This window comes from Primulina eburnea, chromosome 12 (genome assembly GCF_022965805.1).
Source record: "Primulina eburnea isolate SZY01 chromosome 12, ASM2296580v1, whole genome shotgun sequence".
Taxonomy (NCBI): Eukaryota; Viridiplantae; Streptophyta; class Magnoliopsida; order Lamiales; family Gesneriaceae; genus Primulina; species Primulina eburnea.
The window spans coordinates 726016-743671 of record NC_133112.1 but is presented as its reverse complement, the minus strand read 5'-3'; the positions used below and the strand labels follow the sequence as shown (position 1 = coordinate 743671).

Below are 17656 nucleotides of genomic sequence, written 5' to 3'. Positions count from 1 at the left end.
ATATAAAATTTAATACTTTATTCAAAATTTTATCTAAATCATAACTTAATAACATGTTAGCAACAATGGACGATAATATTATAAATTATGGAAAAATATTAAGACACTCATTATTTATATATAATAATATATGATGAGACAGGTTTATTAAAATACGTAGGTACCCTCTTCAAACCCGTTACCCATTGAAAGGGTTTAAACCCACGCCACAACCTATTTGGCTAGGTTTAAACCCTTCCCAGCTACTATCATCCCTACTTGTGCTGAAGAATTGCAAAATGCATATAATTGCAAACCGTTTGTTGAATCATAGCTATACTGCAACACACATAAATTTTTACAAATTTATACAATGAATCATGTTTATATATAGCTATGATTCAACAAGCGTTTTGCGATTCTATGCATCTTGTAATTCTTCAGCATATATATAATTAACATAAAAATAAACATGTTGATCGATATATACATATATCATTAACTAGCTCTCAACTTCACGAGATATATGTGTGTGTCTCTATATATATATATATATATGTCACGAAAAATCATATTTGTATCAAGTGTAACAGGTCAGTATGAGTGCGACCTTGATCTTGATCGCGTGCACTTCCGTTGTGGGGTGCCTTATATATTTCATCCTGCATAACTGGAGGCGTGCGCCGGCGCATCCACGGCCACTGCCTCCTGGTCCAAGGCCATGGCCAGTTGTTGGAAACCTACCGCATCTAGGGCCGAAACCCCACCAGTCGATGGCGGAGCTATCCCGGGTGCACGGGCCCTTGATGCATCTGAAGATGGGATTCGTGCATGTGGTGGTGGCGGCCTCCGCAAGCGTGGCGGAGCAGTTTCTTAAGATACATGACGCAAACTTTTCGAGCCGGCCACCCAATTCAGGAGCCAAATATGTTGCATATAATTATCAAGATTTGGTTTTTGCGCCGTACGGGCCACGGTGGCGCTTGCTAAGGAAAATATGCTCCGTCCATCTCTTCTCCGCCAAGGCTTTGGATGATTTCGTGCACGTTAGACAGGTTACTTGATCATCTATCAGTTCCAAGTTAAATTTAAGTTAACTGATTATAATTATTTCTATAGAGTAAAAAAATTCAGGTATGGGCCGGATATGAATTATTATGTTTGAAAAACTATCAGATGTACGTATTTTGAAGTCGAGGTAATTTAACTATCTTCAGATTTCGTCAAGTTTAATTGCAATACTAACCATATATTAAGAATACAAATATTTTTTTTATATCATAAATATTTCAAGGGATTCCTAATTTAAATCAGGAGTATAGATTGTAATTTCCCATTAAATTAATGCACACTTAATATGAAGAAGATAGATAGATCACTACTATTCAATTATATAGACCATCGTCAATACACTACTTTGTGGCAAGACGATTTTATCATATGAATTGATCGCCAAATTAATTAATTAATTAATGGTTGGTACGCAGGAAGAAGTGAGAGTGCTCACTCGCGCTCTAGCGCATTCGAGTGAAACGCCCGCGTACCTTGGCCAAATGGTCAACGTGTGCGCTACCAACGCAATATCAAGAGTGATGCTAGGGCGGCGCGTGGTCGGGCACGGGAAGGGCGGCGGGGATGCCAAAGCGGAGGAGTTCAAGGCGATGGTGGTGGAGTTGATGCGTCTGGCAGGTGTCTTCAACATCGGCGATTTCATCCCACAGCTCGAGAGTTTGGACCTTCAAGGGGTGATCAAGAAGATGAAGAGGCTCCACTCAAGGTTTGATGCTTTCTTGAGTGCCATCGTTGAAGAACACAAGATCGACGGTTATCGTACAAATGAGGGATACGTGGACCTCTTGAGCACGTTGATGTCTTCGAAGGATGTTGACGATAGCAAAGCGGAAAGGTTGACGGATACAGAAATCAAAGCTTTGCTTTTGGTAAGTACAATAATTGTATGGTATCTCCAAATGTTTCGAGACAGTTGTAATAATGATTTTGTCAGAGTCCCAGACTATTGTAATTTTTGCCCCGATGTACATGATCCCACATAACTTTTACGGTGGTATTCATACATCTAATGGCTCTCACCACATTAGATTTTCCTTTTTTTAGATCGAGCTTAGAATATAAAATTATTGCAGAATTTATTTGCTGCCGGGACAGACACGACATCTAGTACGGTAGAATGGGCCATAGCGGAGATGCTTCGCCATCCAAAAATTTTGGTCCAAGCGCAGGAAGAACTCGACTCGGTTGTTGGTAAGGATAGACTCGTGTGCGAGGGTGATCTAGCTCATTTGACTTTTCTCCAGGCCACGGTGAAAGAAACCTTGCGCCTTCATCCTTCTACGCCTCTATCTTTGCCAAGAATTGCACAGGAGAGTTGCGAGATCAACGGTTACTTGATTCCAAAAGATTCCACACTTCTTGTTAATGTCTGGGCTATCGGCCGTGATCCAGATGAATGGGCCAATCCACTAGAGTTTCGTCCCGATCGGTTCTTACCTGGTGGGGAAAGGCCCAATGCTGATGTTAGAGGGAATGATTTTGGGTTGATACCATTTGGGGCGGGTCGTAGAATATGTGCGGGAATGAGCTTAGGAGTACGCATGGTTCAGTTGCTGACCGCCACGTTGATCCATGCGTTTGATTTCCATTTGGTTAATGGACAGTTGGCCCAAAACCTTAATATGGAGGAAGCTTATGGGCTGACGTTACAACGGGCTGAGCCTTTAGTGGTGTACCCGAAGCCCAGGATGGCACCTCATGTTTATGAAGCCCAAGTTTGATGAATGATTATAAAATTTGTACCTTTTGAGCTATTATTGTTATTTGTTTACACCCTTGTGTTGTGAACCTGGTGGGTTCAAATCCATTGTAATAAAAAAAAAGGTTTAAAATATTGTGGTGTAAGTTTTTCTTTTTGGATGAGATTTGAATATCTTTTCTTGTTTCTTTTTACTTTCTAATTTTCATATAAAATTTTCCAGACTATATTCAGTGAAACCGATCTTGAAAGACAGACTAAAAGGAGATTTTGGATAATCAGCTATAGAGTTGGCACAACCTTTTCGATTCAACCAAGTTTATTTAGAACAAGACTCACAATTCAAGCGCCAAAAAATATTATTGATAATTTTTTTTAAAAAAAAAACCGCCACCAATAAAAGGAAGGGGAAAGCAGTGATTGTCAAAATTTACTTGTAAAACTCTTCCCAAGTCGAATTATGCAAAACCCAACGTAAAAGCAAGAGTTATTTCATGAAAATATCAAAACGTAGCATTTCTGCGATAACCTTTAATCCCAAAATACTGTATACAAGATAAAAATTTGAACTGGCCTGAACAATTTACAAACTTTGTCACAAACATTATCTATTTACAACTTGTCCATTCTCCGCCCCAATTTTTGTTTTTCATTTTCAAAGGAAACACAAAGAAAGAAATGCGTTTCCCACGTGTGTTTAACGATTGAAGTTTCCTACGTGAATGAATGGAATTCTAGCGGGGGCCGGCATGTGAAATATGGGACGAGATGGAAGAAAGGACTCAGCAGATGTGTTTGTCAGCCGCGTTGGCGGATCTTGGTTGCCGCAGAAGCTCTATTAGTGACTCTGCCTGTAATCAACACCAACACGGCCAAAAACTCAATCCCAGGCAGAGAAACATGATGCATCTCAGACACAATCATTATTTTTGAGGATAATTCAAATGCAGTTTCTAAAACACAATCATTCTTTCTAAACTAAGACCTCAAATCAGCAGGTCTTAGTTTAATGTGTATTAAACAAATAACAAACACTTCAATGGCCTACCTTGATTGTGGTGTATTAAAAAATTAAGTGCCGACAACTCTTCCGATCACGCAACAATTAACATAACAACCAAATTCATTACCCATTATTTTATACACAATAATTAATCACCCTATAAGTAATGCTAACTTCTTGTTAATTAAGACCATTCAACTATTATTATCCAACTAACAAGCTATTAATTAGGCGTTGCATAGGTAGGTAGGTTGGTATAACCATTTCGTTATTTTTCTCTGAAAAATATTATTGAATAATTTAAAATACATCTATCGAACCAATCCATTTCATCATTTACAATTAATTATACTGAATATCATCAAGATCTTGTCAACAAAAAATTAAACTCTTATCCATCATTTTAATTCCAATCACAATACTAATCACCAACTTATTTGGCAAAAATTAAACTGCATGCTACTCGTGTCATCATGGGTGTGATGTCATCTTAAGAATGAAATATTTAAAATGAGTTTATAATAGCTTACAATGAACTTCTATAGAAACTTGGGTTAATTATTTTCGTAAAGCGATGACGAATGCGAAGTAGTTGCTATAAGGGCCCATTGTGCAGCCCGGGCCTGGGGCATGACAGAATGGTATCAAAGCCGGTTCGCCGCCGCCGTCTGCCGACGACAACCGCCGCCTCCGCAGGCCGACGACAACCGCAGCCTCCGCCGACCACCCCCACGGCCAACCGCCGCCTCCGTCGTCGGCCGACGTCCACCGCCGCCTCTGCCGACCACCCCCACGGCCAACCACCCCCACAGCTGACCGCCGCCGTAGCCGTCGGCCGACGACCACTGCTACCTCCGACCGCCCACCACACAGTCGGCCGACCGCTGTCGCAGTAGTGGAAGGACAATTTAGTCAATTCATCAAAAGATTCTAAATTATCTCATTAATATTATTTTATCATTATATATTAAATTTCTACTTCAATCATTTTCTTTATCATTTATCTCTTAATCATTCATAATTTTATCATTCAACCAAATGCATCTTAATTATCTGATCTTATACCATTCATAATATAATTTTGAATATTATTTTAGTAAAATAAATTAATATTGAAAACGAAAATATATACCTAATAATAGTTGGCCTCAAAATTTATTATAATATATATGTGCGTGGGTGTGTAATTAATTGTGAATGGATCAATCACGGTTCTCTATGCATGGGACAAACAACTTCTCATTAGTTGAGAGTTGTGTGAAATGTTATTCTTCGAACATCTTATTTAGTTATTTTTATGTCGGTCACAACTCATATCTCACAAATAATATATCACTTACATGTGTATTCCCAGCATATTTGTATTGTATTTTATGACATTAATAAATTTACCTACCTATACAAGAAAACATACACACTTCATAATAATCTTATTGGTTATAAAAATTATAGAAAATTAAACATAGCAACTATCATATTATAAATAAATGTATACCAGTAAAATTTATTTATTCACATTAAATATTTGACGAGTACATCTAAGGGACCGAAATTTTTTCTGGCCCAATTTTTTTATTTTTTTTTAATTTATTTTTCCATGAAGTGGAATCTCAACCATTGATATGAGATGTGAGCACTGCCCCCACACCGAGGATCGAACCTTCCCCTGAATTATAATATGTCCAAATTATTTTTTATCAGCGTGGACTGAAGTTTACTGTCAGATATATCGATATATACGGTTTGTTTCAACCTATCCGTTCAGGCAGTGTCTGCACGGGCAATGAACGACCCAGATCACTCCACATGAGTGATCCGAGCCCACCTCCATGTAAAAAAAGAAAAAAAAATTGACTCAGAAAAATCCGAGTCGTTGGATCGACCCTTGCAGACAGTGCCCGCAGGGATAGGGTCGACTGAACCTATACACCATGTTTCTGTAAAAATCATTCCTATTTTTGGGTCTGCATTGTAATTTTTTTAAACCTGAAAGAGGAGTGAGAAACCAGGAAGATTAAAATATTTGAGCAAATGTAACCTACGTAAGAACGACTAACTAGGCAATGCATTTAGTCATTTTTTAAAGATGTCACAGTTCAACCCAGCACTATTATAACATAACATGAGTATCATCAACAACTTTAACATAATCAGAACAGCTAGTTTCGTATCTATCTGCAAAACCGTAAAGAAGAAACTCTGTCATGAAGACTAAATGATAAATGACGGGCTCTTGACATATGCAGCAAAACATGATCTTTCTCCAGAAATATGGCAGTCACCTCCGAGATGTGTTTATCACGATGCTGGTCTTCTGTTCATGAAGCTATTTCAAGCCACCTCCAGCAAAACAGAAGGAAGAGAGAACTTTCGACTAAAACCTTAAACAATCCCCAACCCAGCCACTAAGCCGTTGGAACTAATAAAAGTTAAAAACTATCCCGAGAATTCTTTGAAGAAAGAGTGAATAAAGAGAAACAAAGTTGTAACAGTATGGGTTAAACTTTTCCTTTTAATGCAAGACAAAGTAAATAAGTGAATAAGCCAACTATGTATATCTGTACAAGAATCTGGTAGGCTACAAAATGTCGGGAAAAATAAAAATATAACTTGACAACTCCTTGGTAAGTTACAAAAGATCTATACGACCATTCCCAAGAAGGTTACCTCTTCGGCTTTTTCTTTGGACCACCTTCTTCAGCCAATTCCTGCATGAGTACACGATTAAAAAAAATGCTGAATGATTGCTTTAATCAGATTTATCCACAAGAGTCAAGTTATCAAGGCCGATGTAGAATAGAATATTTTTCATTTGCGCAAGCATGCCACCAAACCAAAGAATCGGCGAGATGATACATTTATAAAACTTTTGGGGCAATAAAAGACTAAGAACTATTTTTGGGGGCAGGATTATAAATTCTTCCCTGATTATGGTGGCATGCTTACAACCACGAATTAACGACATGAAAAGAAGAACATAAGTTCAAATCACAAATAAAATTAGTAAAATGTCTCATCACCGCAGACTACACTTAAGGGGTAACATAATCATGATTTCGAAAAGGTTTAGAAACAACTTTTCCTCAATCATAGCCATAATTGATGACCATAACAATAATATGATATTCATGAGAAATCGATATGTTTGAGAAGTTAGTGACATTGAGTAGAGAGGAAAATTTGTAAAAGTGAAGTAAGCAAGGCCATAAAACTTATTACAACAGTCATACCCCTTCAACTCTTGTAAAATCGTCAGGTGGAATCCCATGAGAGTCAGACTTGCATTTAGCATGCACTATGGGACCTAACTGCGACCTGTCCATTCCCACTGTTGACCCAGCCGGTGCATACATGTATACAGCCCCCTTATACATCCATTCTTCCATCTCATCACTGTAAAAATCATCAAAACGCTCTCCACATAATGCACAAGCATTCTGGTCCTCATCAGCAGGAACAGCCATTTCTTCGTTCTCCTCCTTTTCCACGGCGTTCTCAGGAGGCAAAAAACCTGGAACTGCTTCTGTCCCCAATGCCTCCGCACCATGGAGCCACATACTTACACTTACAAACCACTTCGGAGAAGGCTTTGTTTTACGGGTTTTTAACGTCCTATTCTTGCTAACATGCCAATCCATATGCTTGCTGTGCTCTTCTTGGCTCTTGAATCGAAGACCACAAGTCGTACATTGCCTGGGAAGATCACCATATAAAGCAGTTATTGCAGATTCATGCCGCATCTTGAGACTGTCTGGATCAAAATCCACTCCAACAGAATCCTATTTGTTGTATACAAAGGATGTGAGAGGTTTTGCTCGATTAGCTAATGAGATATAACAGGATATAAATGAGGACTCGATCACATACCCGGTTTGTCAATGATATCAAACCTTGAGCCACTAAAGAACTAAATAAAGTCGAAAGCGGGCCCACAGTTCCAGAGTTAGGAGTCCCTTGACCAAAATTTAGACTAGGTATTGCAGGAGTTGTGCCAGGACGAGGACCCCCAGGCCCTGATGGCAAGGCCGCCCCAGGAATGTGAAATGGCATATGTGTGGCACTCAACGACAAAGGTGGATGCCCACCAGGAAATAGATTAGAAGAGGCCAACCCAATAGGAGGACCATGCCCTTGTAAGTATCCATAGTTTGGACGTGGAACTTTTGCCTGTGATGGGGATGAAGCTGTAGAAGGCAGGAGCAGATTTGGTCTAAACTGCTGAGACAGTAAAAAATTAGGTTGCAGAAAAGAAACTGGTGCATGTCCTTGGAGATTTAAAGGAACTAATCCAGGACTCTGACTGGAAATTATAGGCATGTTCAAATGTGACATGCTCGTCATACCACTCGAATGTGTCCCAGAATGAACCATTTTATTCGAACCGTGATCAACAATGATATTGCCAGATTGGTTCAAGCCAAATTGACCCATGTTTTGCAATTGTGGGGGAAGAGAAGAAACTGGGGTTAGAATGTGTGAACTCGACAACTTTGCAGGATATCGTGAATTAATTAAAGCTGCAGCGGCATCAGGTCGAATCTCAGGAGCTGGAGAGTCATGAGCAGAACTAAGCTTGGATACAACACTCGAGGACACACCAGAAATCCCATTCAATATTGGGAAATCACCTAATATCGGAAGCCTTTTATCAGTAGAAGTAAAATGGCTTCTATTTTCTAAAAACGAACCACCTCCATTAGCATTCACACGACTCTGAGAATGCTGTGGTGGTAAATTAGGAGGGGTAATAAGACCGATCAAATCAGTAGGGGGGCCAGCAACATTCGGCAGGACTCCAGCAATCTTGTTGATAGCTCCATGACCAAGCTACAAAAAAGAAGAGAAGAAAATATAATGAGTTAATGTTTCAAAAATCACCAAGAGTTGCCATGAAAGAGTAACAGTTGGTGTGCCCGAGTAAGCGTGGGGTTAAAGCCTGGTATCGAAAAAGTAAATAGCTATGAGAAAAAGTTCAACAAAAACATGATAACTAATTACAAAAAAGGTCATAAACTTAGAAATCATATCATAACAAAAAGGGTAATATCCAAAGTTGCTAGGTAGTTAGTTATAAACCACACACAGATACAAGAAAGATCAAACATCCTCAGAAAATAAATCAGGCCACTAGCAATAGAAAAACATCTATTCTTAGTTTCCTATGAAATCACCCACCAATGGAACAATGGTGTTTGACGGGGTCATATCTTCCCAATCAAATTCTTCTTCTTCTGTGTTTTGCCATGTCCTAACAGCCCCCTTCGAGTCAATAACATTGGCGTCCAACTGCTCTACCGTTAGATGTTTGGAGGTCAAATTTCTCTCTCTCTCATCAATTCCATAGGCACTAATCAAAGCTCTAGGACCTCGAAGATCAACTTCATTGTTATAGTTATATGCAGCAGAAGTTTTAAGATGGCGATTGGATTTTCCCAGCCAATTTCTCGTTTGCAATTCACTGCTTTCCTCCTCTCTGCCTATCATTCGACTGAGGCCATGATTAATCCCCAACTTAGATGGTGAGGCCCCAACAGCAACTCTCCTGGGAGAACTATCAACGGTAAACTCATCAAGTGAAGGCACTAATGACCCAGTATTCCCAGCTCTATATGCAGAGGACCGCATGATCTTGGCAGCTGATGGCAAAGACTTTTTTATTGCATCAAAACTGGAAGTTGCGTTGTTTGCACCACCAGTTGAGCTTGCACCTTCAACTCCAACCTGCAAATTGAATAGCTCAAAATTGTAAAAACATGATCATCATACTCCATGAATGTTCTTGATATTATTGCAGATTATGTTCCCTTCATCTGTCATCAGTTATATGAACATTCCCAGTGTGCTAATAAACACAAGTTTTACACTCCCAAAGCTTTGAAAATAAATGCATTTAGAATCATTAGTACAATCACAAATTATGACAACAAATAAAAAATATCTGAATGTATCGAAGAAAACTAACAAAAAATGTGTCGTGAAAATGAAAATGATCTGAAGAAGTGAGATAGATGAAGTGCTTACTATATAAAACAAAAGGCACAAAAAGCCAAACAGTAAACTATTAAAACTCGTGCTCAAAAAATTCAATCTCCAAATGAGCAGTATAACATTTTTGCTATGTTTAAGAATTAAAACTATTTTTGTGTGTAACATTGGCTACTTGGAATAAAAGTATCTCTATCAATTCTTGGAAACATTGACCACATCAACGGGGAGTTGTAAAAAACATAAAGCGTTAATACTTAATGTCCACTTGTCAAATAGTATTTCAAATGAAAAGGACAGCCCAGCATACGGAGTGAGGTTCCTCAAGTGATGCCCACAACTTTCACTTGCAGAAAGACTAAGCATGAATTTCCATAAATACATTTTGGAAAGACCTACCAGCAACATAAAAATAAACTAAAATAGTTTTTGGGCCTCAAAATAGTCACTCGTCTACTACAGTGAATGAAGCATGTGCTTCCACTATTACAAAAAATGCAACAAAGAGAGTAGATCATTGCAATCAATCCAATTTACTCTTTCAATCCATTGAATCATAAAAATGAAATGCATTAACAATATAACAAGGAATCATCGTAAGCAAGAGAAAAGACAATAAAGTAAGAGAAAAAAAATTCAATTAAAGCTTACGGAGCCTACAGTTGAATGACCAAGCTGCCGTCGTGCTTCCAAATATTTTGGATTCACGTGTATTCCATGCGTAGGTCGAGGAGATTCGGAAGCTCTCAAAGAATTCAATCTAGGAGATTGACCACTTACAGAAGGGGAAAACTGTAACTGTTCCTCAATCTTGCGAAGTACTGACACTGGGAACACAGCTGACCATGTACCAAAGAGGTGGCGCATCGCAGGGTGCATATTGGGGTGGACTTGAGCATAGGCCTCACAGAAAACCTTTTCGAAATCAAACGCAAATAGGAAAACACAGGCATATTAAACAACAGTAGCTCAACATGTCATGCAAAAAAGTGAGGCATATAATTCAATATTCAATTCTTTTGTACTCACCTCAGGCAAGTGGACAGAGAAATATTTAATATATTCTTTGCCTATGTTCTTCACAATACTGTCCAAAAGGTACAAGGAAGGCAGCTTTTGATCGACAGGAACCTGGAAGAGATAAACATCAGAGAATCGGAAGTCTTTAATCCACACAGTGTATGAACCTTCAATAAGTACGCTGAGATGAGAAAGAAATTTATAAAAGCGAGTCATCGTAAAAACAAATAATACAAGTGCATGATAACAGGACACAGGCACAGATGGAAATTGACAGTCCTAACTATATAGAAACTAAATCTTGATCGTGGGCATGGGCATTGACTCGTTGGACAACAATTCCTCAAGTGAAATGAGACTCTATGAATACATACATGATCAATCTCTATAATGTCAACAACTCTTAAGGAAACCAAAATTGGTAGGTTTTATACCACTTGAGCTCGTAGCATACATATTCAAATTCACTATTTAAATCAAATAAAATTTTATTTCTTACTCAGAATGAGATTAAAACCATAATTTCAACTCAAATTTGCAGATCTGAAAGTGTATGGCTCTTCACTCTTGCAATGAGACAATTCATGTTAGTTTAGTTATGTCAAAGTTGGTAGCTTGGTTTGGTTCTCATACGAAGTGACCTCATGATTAAATAAGACTTATTTGAAATTCTTTCCAAATCTTCAAATCTGTGCTACCAGACACTTCTATTTGCTCTATTTCATTCATTTGTGAGATTGCCAGGCTCGTGATATTTTATGAACTAAAACGAAAATGAAATAATTAAAAATAAAATAAAATAAAATGGAAAAAAAGAGGAAGAAATATAAAAGAAGCTTTAATTCAGCGCTTTATGCTCTACAACTCCATTTGCTACAAACCAATACAATGAAGACTACCAAATCAACATATTTACAAGGAACTCCAAAAGGCTGTCGAGGATTCCAAAGGTACCCTAGATGCTATACCTCGATAATCCGGGAACAAATAGCTTCAGCAATGCCCTTTGCATGGGCCCTCTGCTCACCCGCAATTATAGTGAGATCAGTGATTGTGGGCTTCGAATTAAATGTAAGCTCTGACAGAACGATCTCATAAAACCGTACAATTTCATCCATACTTAAAGGTGAAACTGCTTCTTCGCCAAGGCCACCAAAAAAACCAAGTTCTTCCTCCCTGTCCCTGACCATTGCCCTAAAGCGATCCAGAATTATCTGCGGCAAGGGTTTTATCCCAACGGCTTCGTTTCGATTTGGTGGTAGCTTGTTAAAACTTCCGTTGCTGATAGGCACAGGATTCTGAAATCTCGAAATATTATCCATTGAAGGATAACTAACAAAGATGCTAAGAGGAGAAAATCGAGTAAATTGGAAAAAAAAGGTGTTTTAGTCCTCGCGGAAATTAAAATTAGGGTTTCGAATCAGCGTTCGAATATAAACAACAAAAACAGAGGAAAAATTTAAAAAAAATCCGCTATAGAAAATTGGACACCCAATCGGAAATTCCACCGCACGAAAGTCCGCAACTTTCTTCCTGTGGCGAGCTTTAGGGCGTCGTCGAATATGAGACAAGTACCGTAAGGGCTGACGAAGAAAAGAGGACCGAAGGAGGACAAAGGGGGGACGCAAATGCGGCGGAGCGCGCGGGGGATCTGTACCGAACCCACCACTACTAGAAAGACGGCGAAGACGAGCGGGGGGGTTTATGGAGGGATGATGTGAACGGGCGAACGGTCTGTACGTAATTAGCCACACACATAAATACATTGTACATAATGTACTCTACGCTCGCATTGTGTTCGAGTGTATTCGTTTTAGAAATATTTATTTAATATATAATATGGATCAACCATAATTAATCTTATTTATTAAATATATATATATATATATATATACAGTATTAATTCATAAATATTTTAACAATACATAGCTAATTATTAAACTAGATGATCAAGAATTAATTATATATTTCTTCATAAATATTTTAGCAATACATAGCTAATTATTAAACTAGATGATCAAGAATTAATCTTATTTATTAAATATATATATATATATATATATATATATATATAGTATTTCTTCATAAATATTTTAGCAATACATAGCTAATTATTAAACTAGATGATCTTGTTCTAACAAATTTTGGTATCATGATATTATTTTTTATTTAATGATGAACATGTTTGTAGCTTATTTTTAACAATTAAATATTGAAAAAACTTTTTATGAGACTGTTATATAGATTAATTTTGTGAAACGAATCTTTTATCTGACCCGATCTTTAAAAAATATCATTTGGATTGTTTGTTAATACAAGCTTTTGCTTCAACTTTTATGGATTTTAACCAAAACTTGAACAAGTTTGAGATTTTTTTCTACTTCTTATTTTTATTAATAATTTAAAGTTACAATTTGATTTGTGTATCTTAAAAAATTTATCATATTTTACAATTGCTCTGAATTTTTTAAATAATTTAGAGATTTTTTAAAATGTATATATATAATTTACATTTTAAAAAATCATATATATATATATATATAATATATATATACACACACACGAGTGAGAACCAAAAGTAAGAACTTTTTGGAAATAAAAGTTTAACCCTAATACAAATTAAAATTTGACTGTTTTCAGAAATTTTTTTCCAAAATTAATTTTTAATTAAATGACACATGTATTAGTGATTGTTGATTAATTTCAAATGCACCAAAAACAAATTAAATTACAAATTAAATTATTCCATTAAATGCTACTAAACGTTCAGAATTAAAAAAAAATGACAATTTTCTGTACTTGAGATCCAGAACAAAGGCTGTAAATCGCAACACAAGGAAGGGTTATTTACATAAACTTTTTCTCACAACTTTACAATCGAAGACAAATAATAAGTTAAATTATTCATTAATGATCGTAATCTAGAATGGAAAATGGTTTGTGATTATGAAAATAATTTACATATATGAGGAAATCAAACAATTCAGCTTTATTTTTAGTTCTTTTCACACGTTTCATGCCGATTATTATCCCCCAGTTGATGCGCACTTGCTCCAGAATCTGCAAGAAAAAATTAAGGTATTGTCATACTAAGAAGCCCTTGTATAATTCTAAACTACTAATTCTGCGTATGCATTGCTTGGTTAAGCGACAGATATTTCATTTTGAATATCAAAACTTAAAAAATTACATCTTCATTACAACACATAAGGGATAATCTAGAAAATTGTCGGATTGTGTTTTTGGTTGGCTTGTAAATTTGGAGAAAACATATATTTTGTCAGGCTACAAGATTTTAGGAGATCTTTGAAAAAATTTGTTGAAGATAATGAAGATCACTAGTTTGTGAGTCTTTCAGAATGATAGCAAGATAGATCGCTTGCTTGTCGACTTTTTCAGAAGGGCTCCTGACATGAGAAAATCATGTGGATCTATATATAATTTGCTCAAATTTCTAATACACGACACATTCGCACTCAGTTGTAATTAAGGAATGCCTACGTATTCAATTACCACTGTCAAGAACACTTCAGATTATTTATTGTAAATTAAAGTTTCATTATGATTTATAGTATTTTCATGGAATATGTGGTTACACATTATTGTGGGATAGAAGATATCTGTACTAAAATAGTCATTAAAGTTTGCAAAAGACAAGAAGATGGTCCAATACATTGCGAAAATAAAAACTGAGAACACTTACATTGTGCAGTTTGAATTCAGGTAATAAGAGTAACCTCATCCCATCTGCCACTGCAACCGAATAAGATCAAATTGGTGTATCATTACCAGAACATCATCATTCTTTTACAAGTGCACACCAAAGGACAAAGTCCAGTATTCCGCAAATATGGTAGAAATGTTTAAGCAATTATCGAAAGGAAAATAAAACTGTTTGAACATCTTAACCATTAATTTCAAACGCAACATAAACAGAACATTGAGATAAAATAAGAATATGGTAAAATGTAGTCCGTGCAACTATGACAGCAAAAAGAAAAAGATTTAGAGAGATATTTATACCTTAAGAACTGGTTCGCCTTGATTAGTATTAGCCTTTTGTTTTGCAGCAGCTGCTAGCTGTGCTTTTGCAGCTCTTCCTGCTGCAGATTGCTCAAATTGTTCTTGCCTGCATTCATAGCAGGAACAAGCATGTCATGCCGAGTTAACAAGAGAATACAGTAGACATCAAATTACTTGCTTGTGCAGGAGAGGAACATAAAGATGTGCCAGATAGCTGGCTGATGAGCTGGTTACAAGCACAACAGTTTTACAGTCAAGAAGCCAGTAGAAGTATAGATGAATTTGAAATATAAAGAGCACATCGTAGGAGAGAATTATGAACAAACGAAACTGGAAAAGACGAGATTGCCAGGTTTTTCACTTCTTTAAGCTAGCCAACTGAGAAGCATGAATATGGAAACTCATGTATTATCCAAAATTCATGATATTCTAGTTGCTTAAAGAAGAAGAACATATGTGTCAAATCTTCAGATGCATCTCATCAAACTTCATATGCATAATTTCCAATTTTATTAATAAGTACAGGGGCCTGGGAAATATTTACATAGGTAAACAATGCACAAACAGAGTTATCTGCCATCATAACGTACCGAAAACAGTCCTGTTTAATTACAGATGCTTCTCAGTTACCACAAACAACCCAATTGTTTTCAATCCTCAAATAATCCACAAAATGCATCAAAGTGGATCTTCCTAAAGGTTATACATTGTCCTTTCTGTCTATTTTATAAGCTCTTATAAGTAAAAAGTCTTTAAACGTACAAGACGTTGCTCAAACAGCCACCTAGGTAAGTACACGAGCCCACATGGCATGTAGACCTTTTCAGAAAGGAAGGTGGTGGTCAAGGAGGAAAACAAAACTTTCAGTCCAGTACTAAGAGAGGAAAACCATGTAAACCTATGAACTTCATAAGTATCTCCAAGTCAAGTTTCTTACCTCTCTCTTTGATAGTTTGATTATTAGAATTTTTGAAGTTTATCGAGTAAGGAGATTATGCATATGATTTTCACCGTCATGTAAGTTTGCAGAATTTACATGACCATGAAAATAAATAATCCTCGCATATTGTAGTACGACCCTCCATATAGAATTTGCCTAGGAAACAAACCAATTATTGTGTTCCACAAGTTTGTTTCTAGGTGAGATCTACAGAGAATAAGATCTAATAAGAACATCTAATTTGATTGTGAGCTCAAATTAGTGAATCTATCACCCCACAATGAAATGTCAACTGAATTATCCTTTTTTGTACCAATTCCAAGATCAAAAATTATTATTTCTCAAGTACAATTTCATGCAAACTTCAGAAGATTATTGGATTCTCCACAAGTGCATGGAGAGAAAAGTATCTCAGACTTGGTGATTTTCTCTATGCCTGGTCTTATCCCCTTTACAATAGCTTAAGAATAGCTCATAGCCTCGCACTGTATCAGTCCATTATCATCGATGCGACATCTTAGCAATAAACAATAATGCACACTCAGAAAATTTGAATAAATTGAAAATTAGAAATTAAATCTTTTTCGAAAAATTAGAAATGAAATTTTAAATGTTTTAATTAGATGCCACGGCTGAATCGATTACACGAGTTCGATTAATTTACCATGAGAAAAAGATCAATCCTCGCAAATCCCATCTTGTTTCCCAGAAAATATGAAAAAACAACAGAACAAGCTGATACCTACACCCAGCAAATACAAGTATACAACCACAAACCAGATAATACCGAAATGAGCCCTGAGACACACGAACGGTATTGATCAACTGTGGCACAATTCACATCTTCCCTCGCGAAAACGTATTCCGATTCGATATCAGCAATAATAAATAAATCGTAAACTAATCAACGTTCAACGCAAAGAAAAGCATAAAAAGTGTACCTTTTCTGAGCAGCTTCAGCGGCTTTAGCGCGGGCTTCTTCAGAGGCCAAACGCTCTTCTTCCCTTCTCCTTTGTTTACTCCCTCCATCGAAGCAAGCGAAGCAACCCATCTCTCAAGTTCTCTTCTCCTGTCCATTTGATTATATATATTTTTTGTTAATATAACGTGTAAATGGAGCAACGCTGCAATGGTTAGGCCTTAGTTCGGGTTTTGACGGGCTTAGTCTGTTTAAAAAAAATTAATTTAATCATTTGGTCCAAATACATAGGCATAAAAAATTAAATAAATTGTAAAAAATTAACGGTAAAAAAAACAATTAAATAGACTACAAATAGTGAGAAAGTTATGAGAAGTTGTGATAAATTTTTAAATTTTGAAAAATTACAATATGATCATTTATTAATCGTTCCATCAATGTTAGTTTCGAAATTCATCGAATTTTTTTAGAATAAATTCGCTTAAAAGTTAAAGAAATTATATGTTAGGTGTGTTTCATTCGGTATAGCTTACACTATTGGTGTGTGGTTCCAAAAAAATGTGACGGTTCCAAACCAAAAGAAGGGCTATGATCCATCGAGTGAAAAAATCTAGTGGTTAGAATAATATATTTTTATTTCCCTTTGATTTCAAAATATCAAGATTTACAAAAGCCATATCATTACAAACAAAAGAACCAATCTTTTTTTTTTTTTTAAGGTAAACAACTCCATTAAAATGTCACAGATAGATCATGTTCTACAGCTTTCAACAATCAAGTAGGAAAACCACCTGATACCCAGTCTAAATTAGACAACCAAATCAAAGCCTTGTGAGCTAAAAGATGAGCTACTACTTTGACAGATCTCTTCATATGGTAAATCGATAGGAAATTATGCTCATGAAGCATAAATTGAATCTCTAAAACTAAAGCACCGATTGATCCCAATTCTTCTTCAGGTTTTGTTGAAAAGATACAAACATTAGCAAAATGTTGGGCCATACATAAATCCATTCC

At 36.4% G+C, this 17656-nt stretch overlaps 3 protein-coding genes across 5 annotated transcripts; 1 reads left to right on the top strand and 2 right to left on the bottom strand.

The window, feature by feature from the left end:
• Nucleotides 1-534: 534 nt before the first annotated feature.
• On the top strand, nucleotides 535-2937 carry LOC140807469 (flavonoid 3'-monooxygenase). Its single transcript, XM_073164318.1, has 3 exons — nucleotides 535-1034; nucleotides 1467-1919; nucleotides 2124-2937. The coding sequence occupies exons 1-3, from the start codon at nucleotides 579-581 to the stop codon at nucleotides 2769-2771; spliced, it is 1557 nt and encodes a 518-aa protein (XP_073020419.1). The 5' UTR covers nucleotides 535-578; the 3' UTR covers nucleotides 2772-2937.
• Nucleotides 2938-6284: 3347 nt separating this feature from the next.
• LOC140806919 (polyadenylation and cleavage factor homolog 4-like) lies at nucleotides 6285-12541 on the bottom strand. 3 transcript variants are annotated; one of them, XM_073163469.1, is made up of 7 exons: nucleotides 11726-12541; nucleotides 10767-10868; nucleotides 10389-10652; nucleotides 8928-9473; nucleotides 7620-8579; nucleotides 6983-7531; nucleotides 6285-6460 (listed from the first exon to the last, which is right to left on the bottom strand). In XM_073163469.1, exons 1-7 carry the CDS (start codon nucleotides 12077-12079, stop codon nucleotides 6416-6418), a joined length of 2820 nt encoding a protein of 939 aa, XP_073019570.1. In that variant the 5' UTR covers nucleotides 12080-12541; the 3' UTR covers nucleotides 6285-6415. The 3 variants fall into 3 exon arrangements, with proteins under 3 accessions (XP_073019570.1, XP_073019571.1, XP_073019572.1); XM_073163470.1 differs by having other exon boundaries at nucleotides 10398-10652; XM_073163471.1 differs by having other exon boundaries at nucleotides 10518-10652.
• Nucleotides 12542-13556: 1015 nt separating this feature from the next.
• LOC140808410 (uncharacterized) lies at nucleotides 13557-16855 on the bottom strand. The gene is made up of 4 exons (XM_073165537.1): nucleotides 16662-16855; nucleotides 14781-14886; nucleotides 14461-14510; nucleotides 13557-13817 (listed from the first exon to the last, which is right to left on the bottom strand). Exons 1-3 carry the CDS (start codon nucleotides 16769-16771, stop codon nucleotides 14496-14498), a joined length of 231 nt encoding a protein of 76 aa, XP_073021638.1. The 5' UTR covers nucleotides 16772-16855; the 3' UTR covers nucleotides 13557-13817; nucleotides 14461-14495.
• Nucleotides 16856-17656: the final 801 nt, after the last annotated feature.

Excerpts from the sequence above, each read along its gene's own strand:
- LOC140808410 (XM_073165537.1), bottom strand. The coding sequence starts at position 16,771 with ATGGGTTGCTTCGCTTGCTTCGATGGAGGGAGTAAACAAAGGAGAAGG. Across the intron at positions 14,887-16,661 it reads GCTGAAGCTGCTCAGAAAAG|GCAAGAACAATTTGAGCAAT; the intron begins GTACACTTTTTA and ends CTATGAATGCAG.
- LOC140806919 (XM_073163469.1), bottom strand. The coding sequence starts at position 12,079 with ATGGATAATATTTCGAGATTTCAGAATCCTGTGCCTATCAGCAACGGA. Across the intron at positions 10,653-10,766 it reads TCTCTGTCCACTTGCCTGAG|GTTTTCTGTGAGGCCTATGC; the intron begins GTGAGTACAAAA and ends GATTTCGAAAAG. Across the intron at positions 9,474-10,388 it reads GTCATTCAACTGTAGGCTCC|GTTGGAGTTGAAGGTGCAAG; the intron begins GTAAGCTTTAAT and ends TTCAATTTGCAG.
- LOC140807469 (XM_073164318.1), top strand. The coding sequence starts at position 579 with ATGAGTGCGACCTTGATCTTGATCGCGTGCACTTCCGTTGTGGGGTGC. Across the intron at positions 1,035-1,466 it reads ATTTCGTGCACGTTAGACAG|GAAGAAGTGAGAGTGCTCAC; the intron begins GTTACTTGATCA and ends GTTGGTACGCAG. Across the intron at positions 1,920-2,123 it reads AAATCAAAGCTTTGCTTTTG|AATTTATTTGCTGCCGGGAC; the intron begins GTAAGTACAATA and ends AAATTATTGCAG.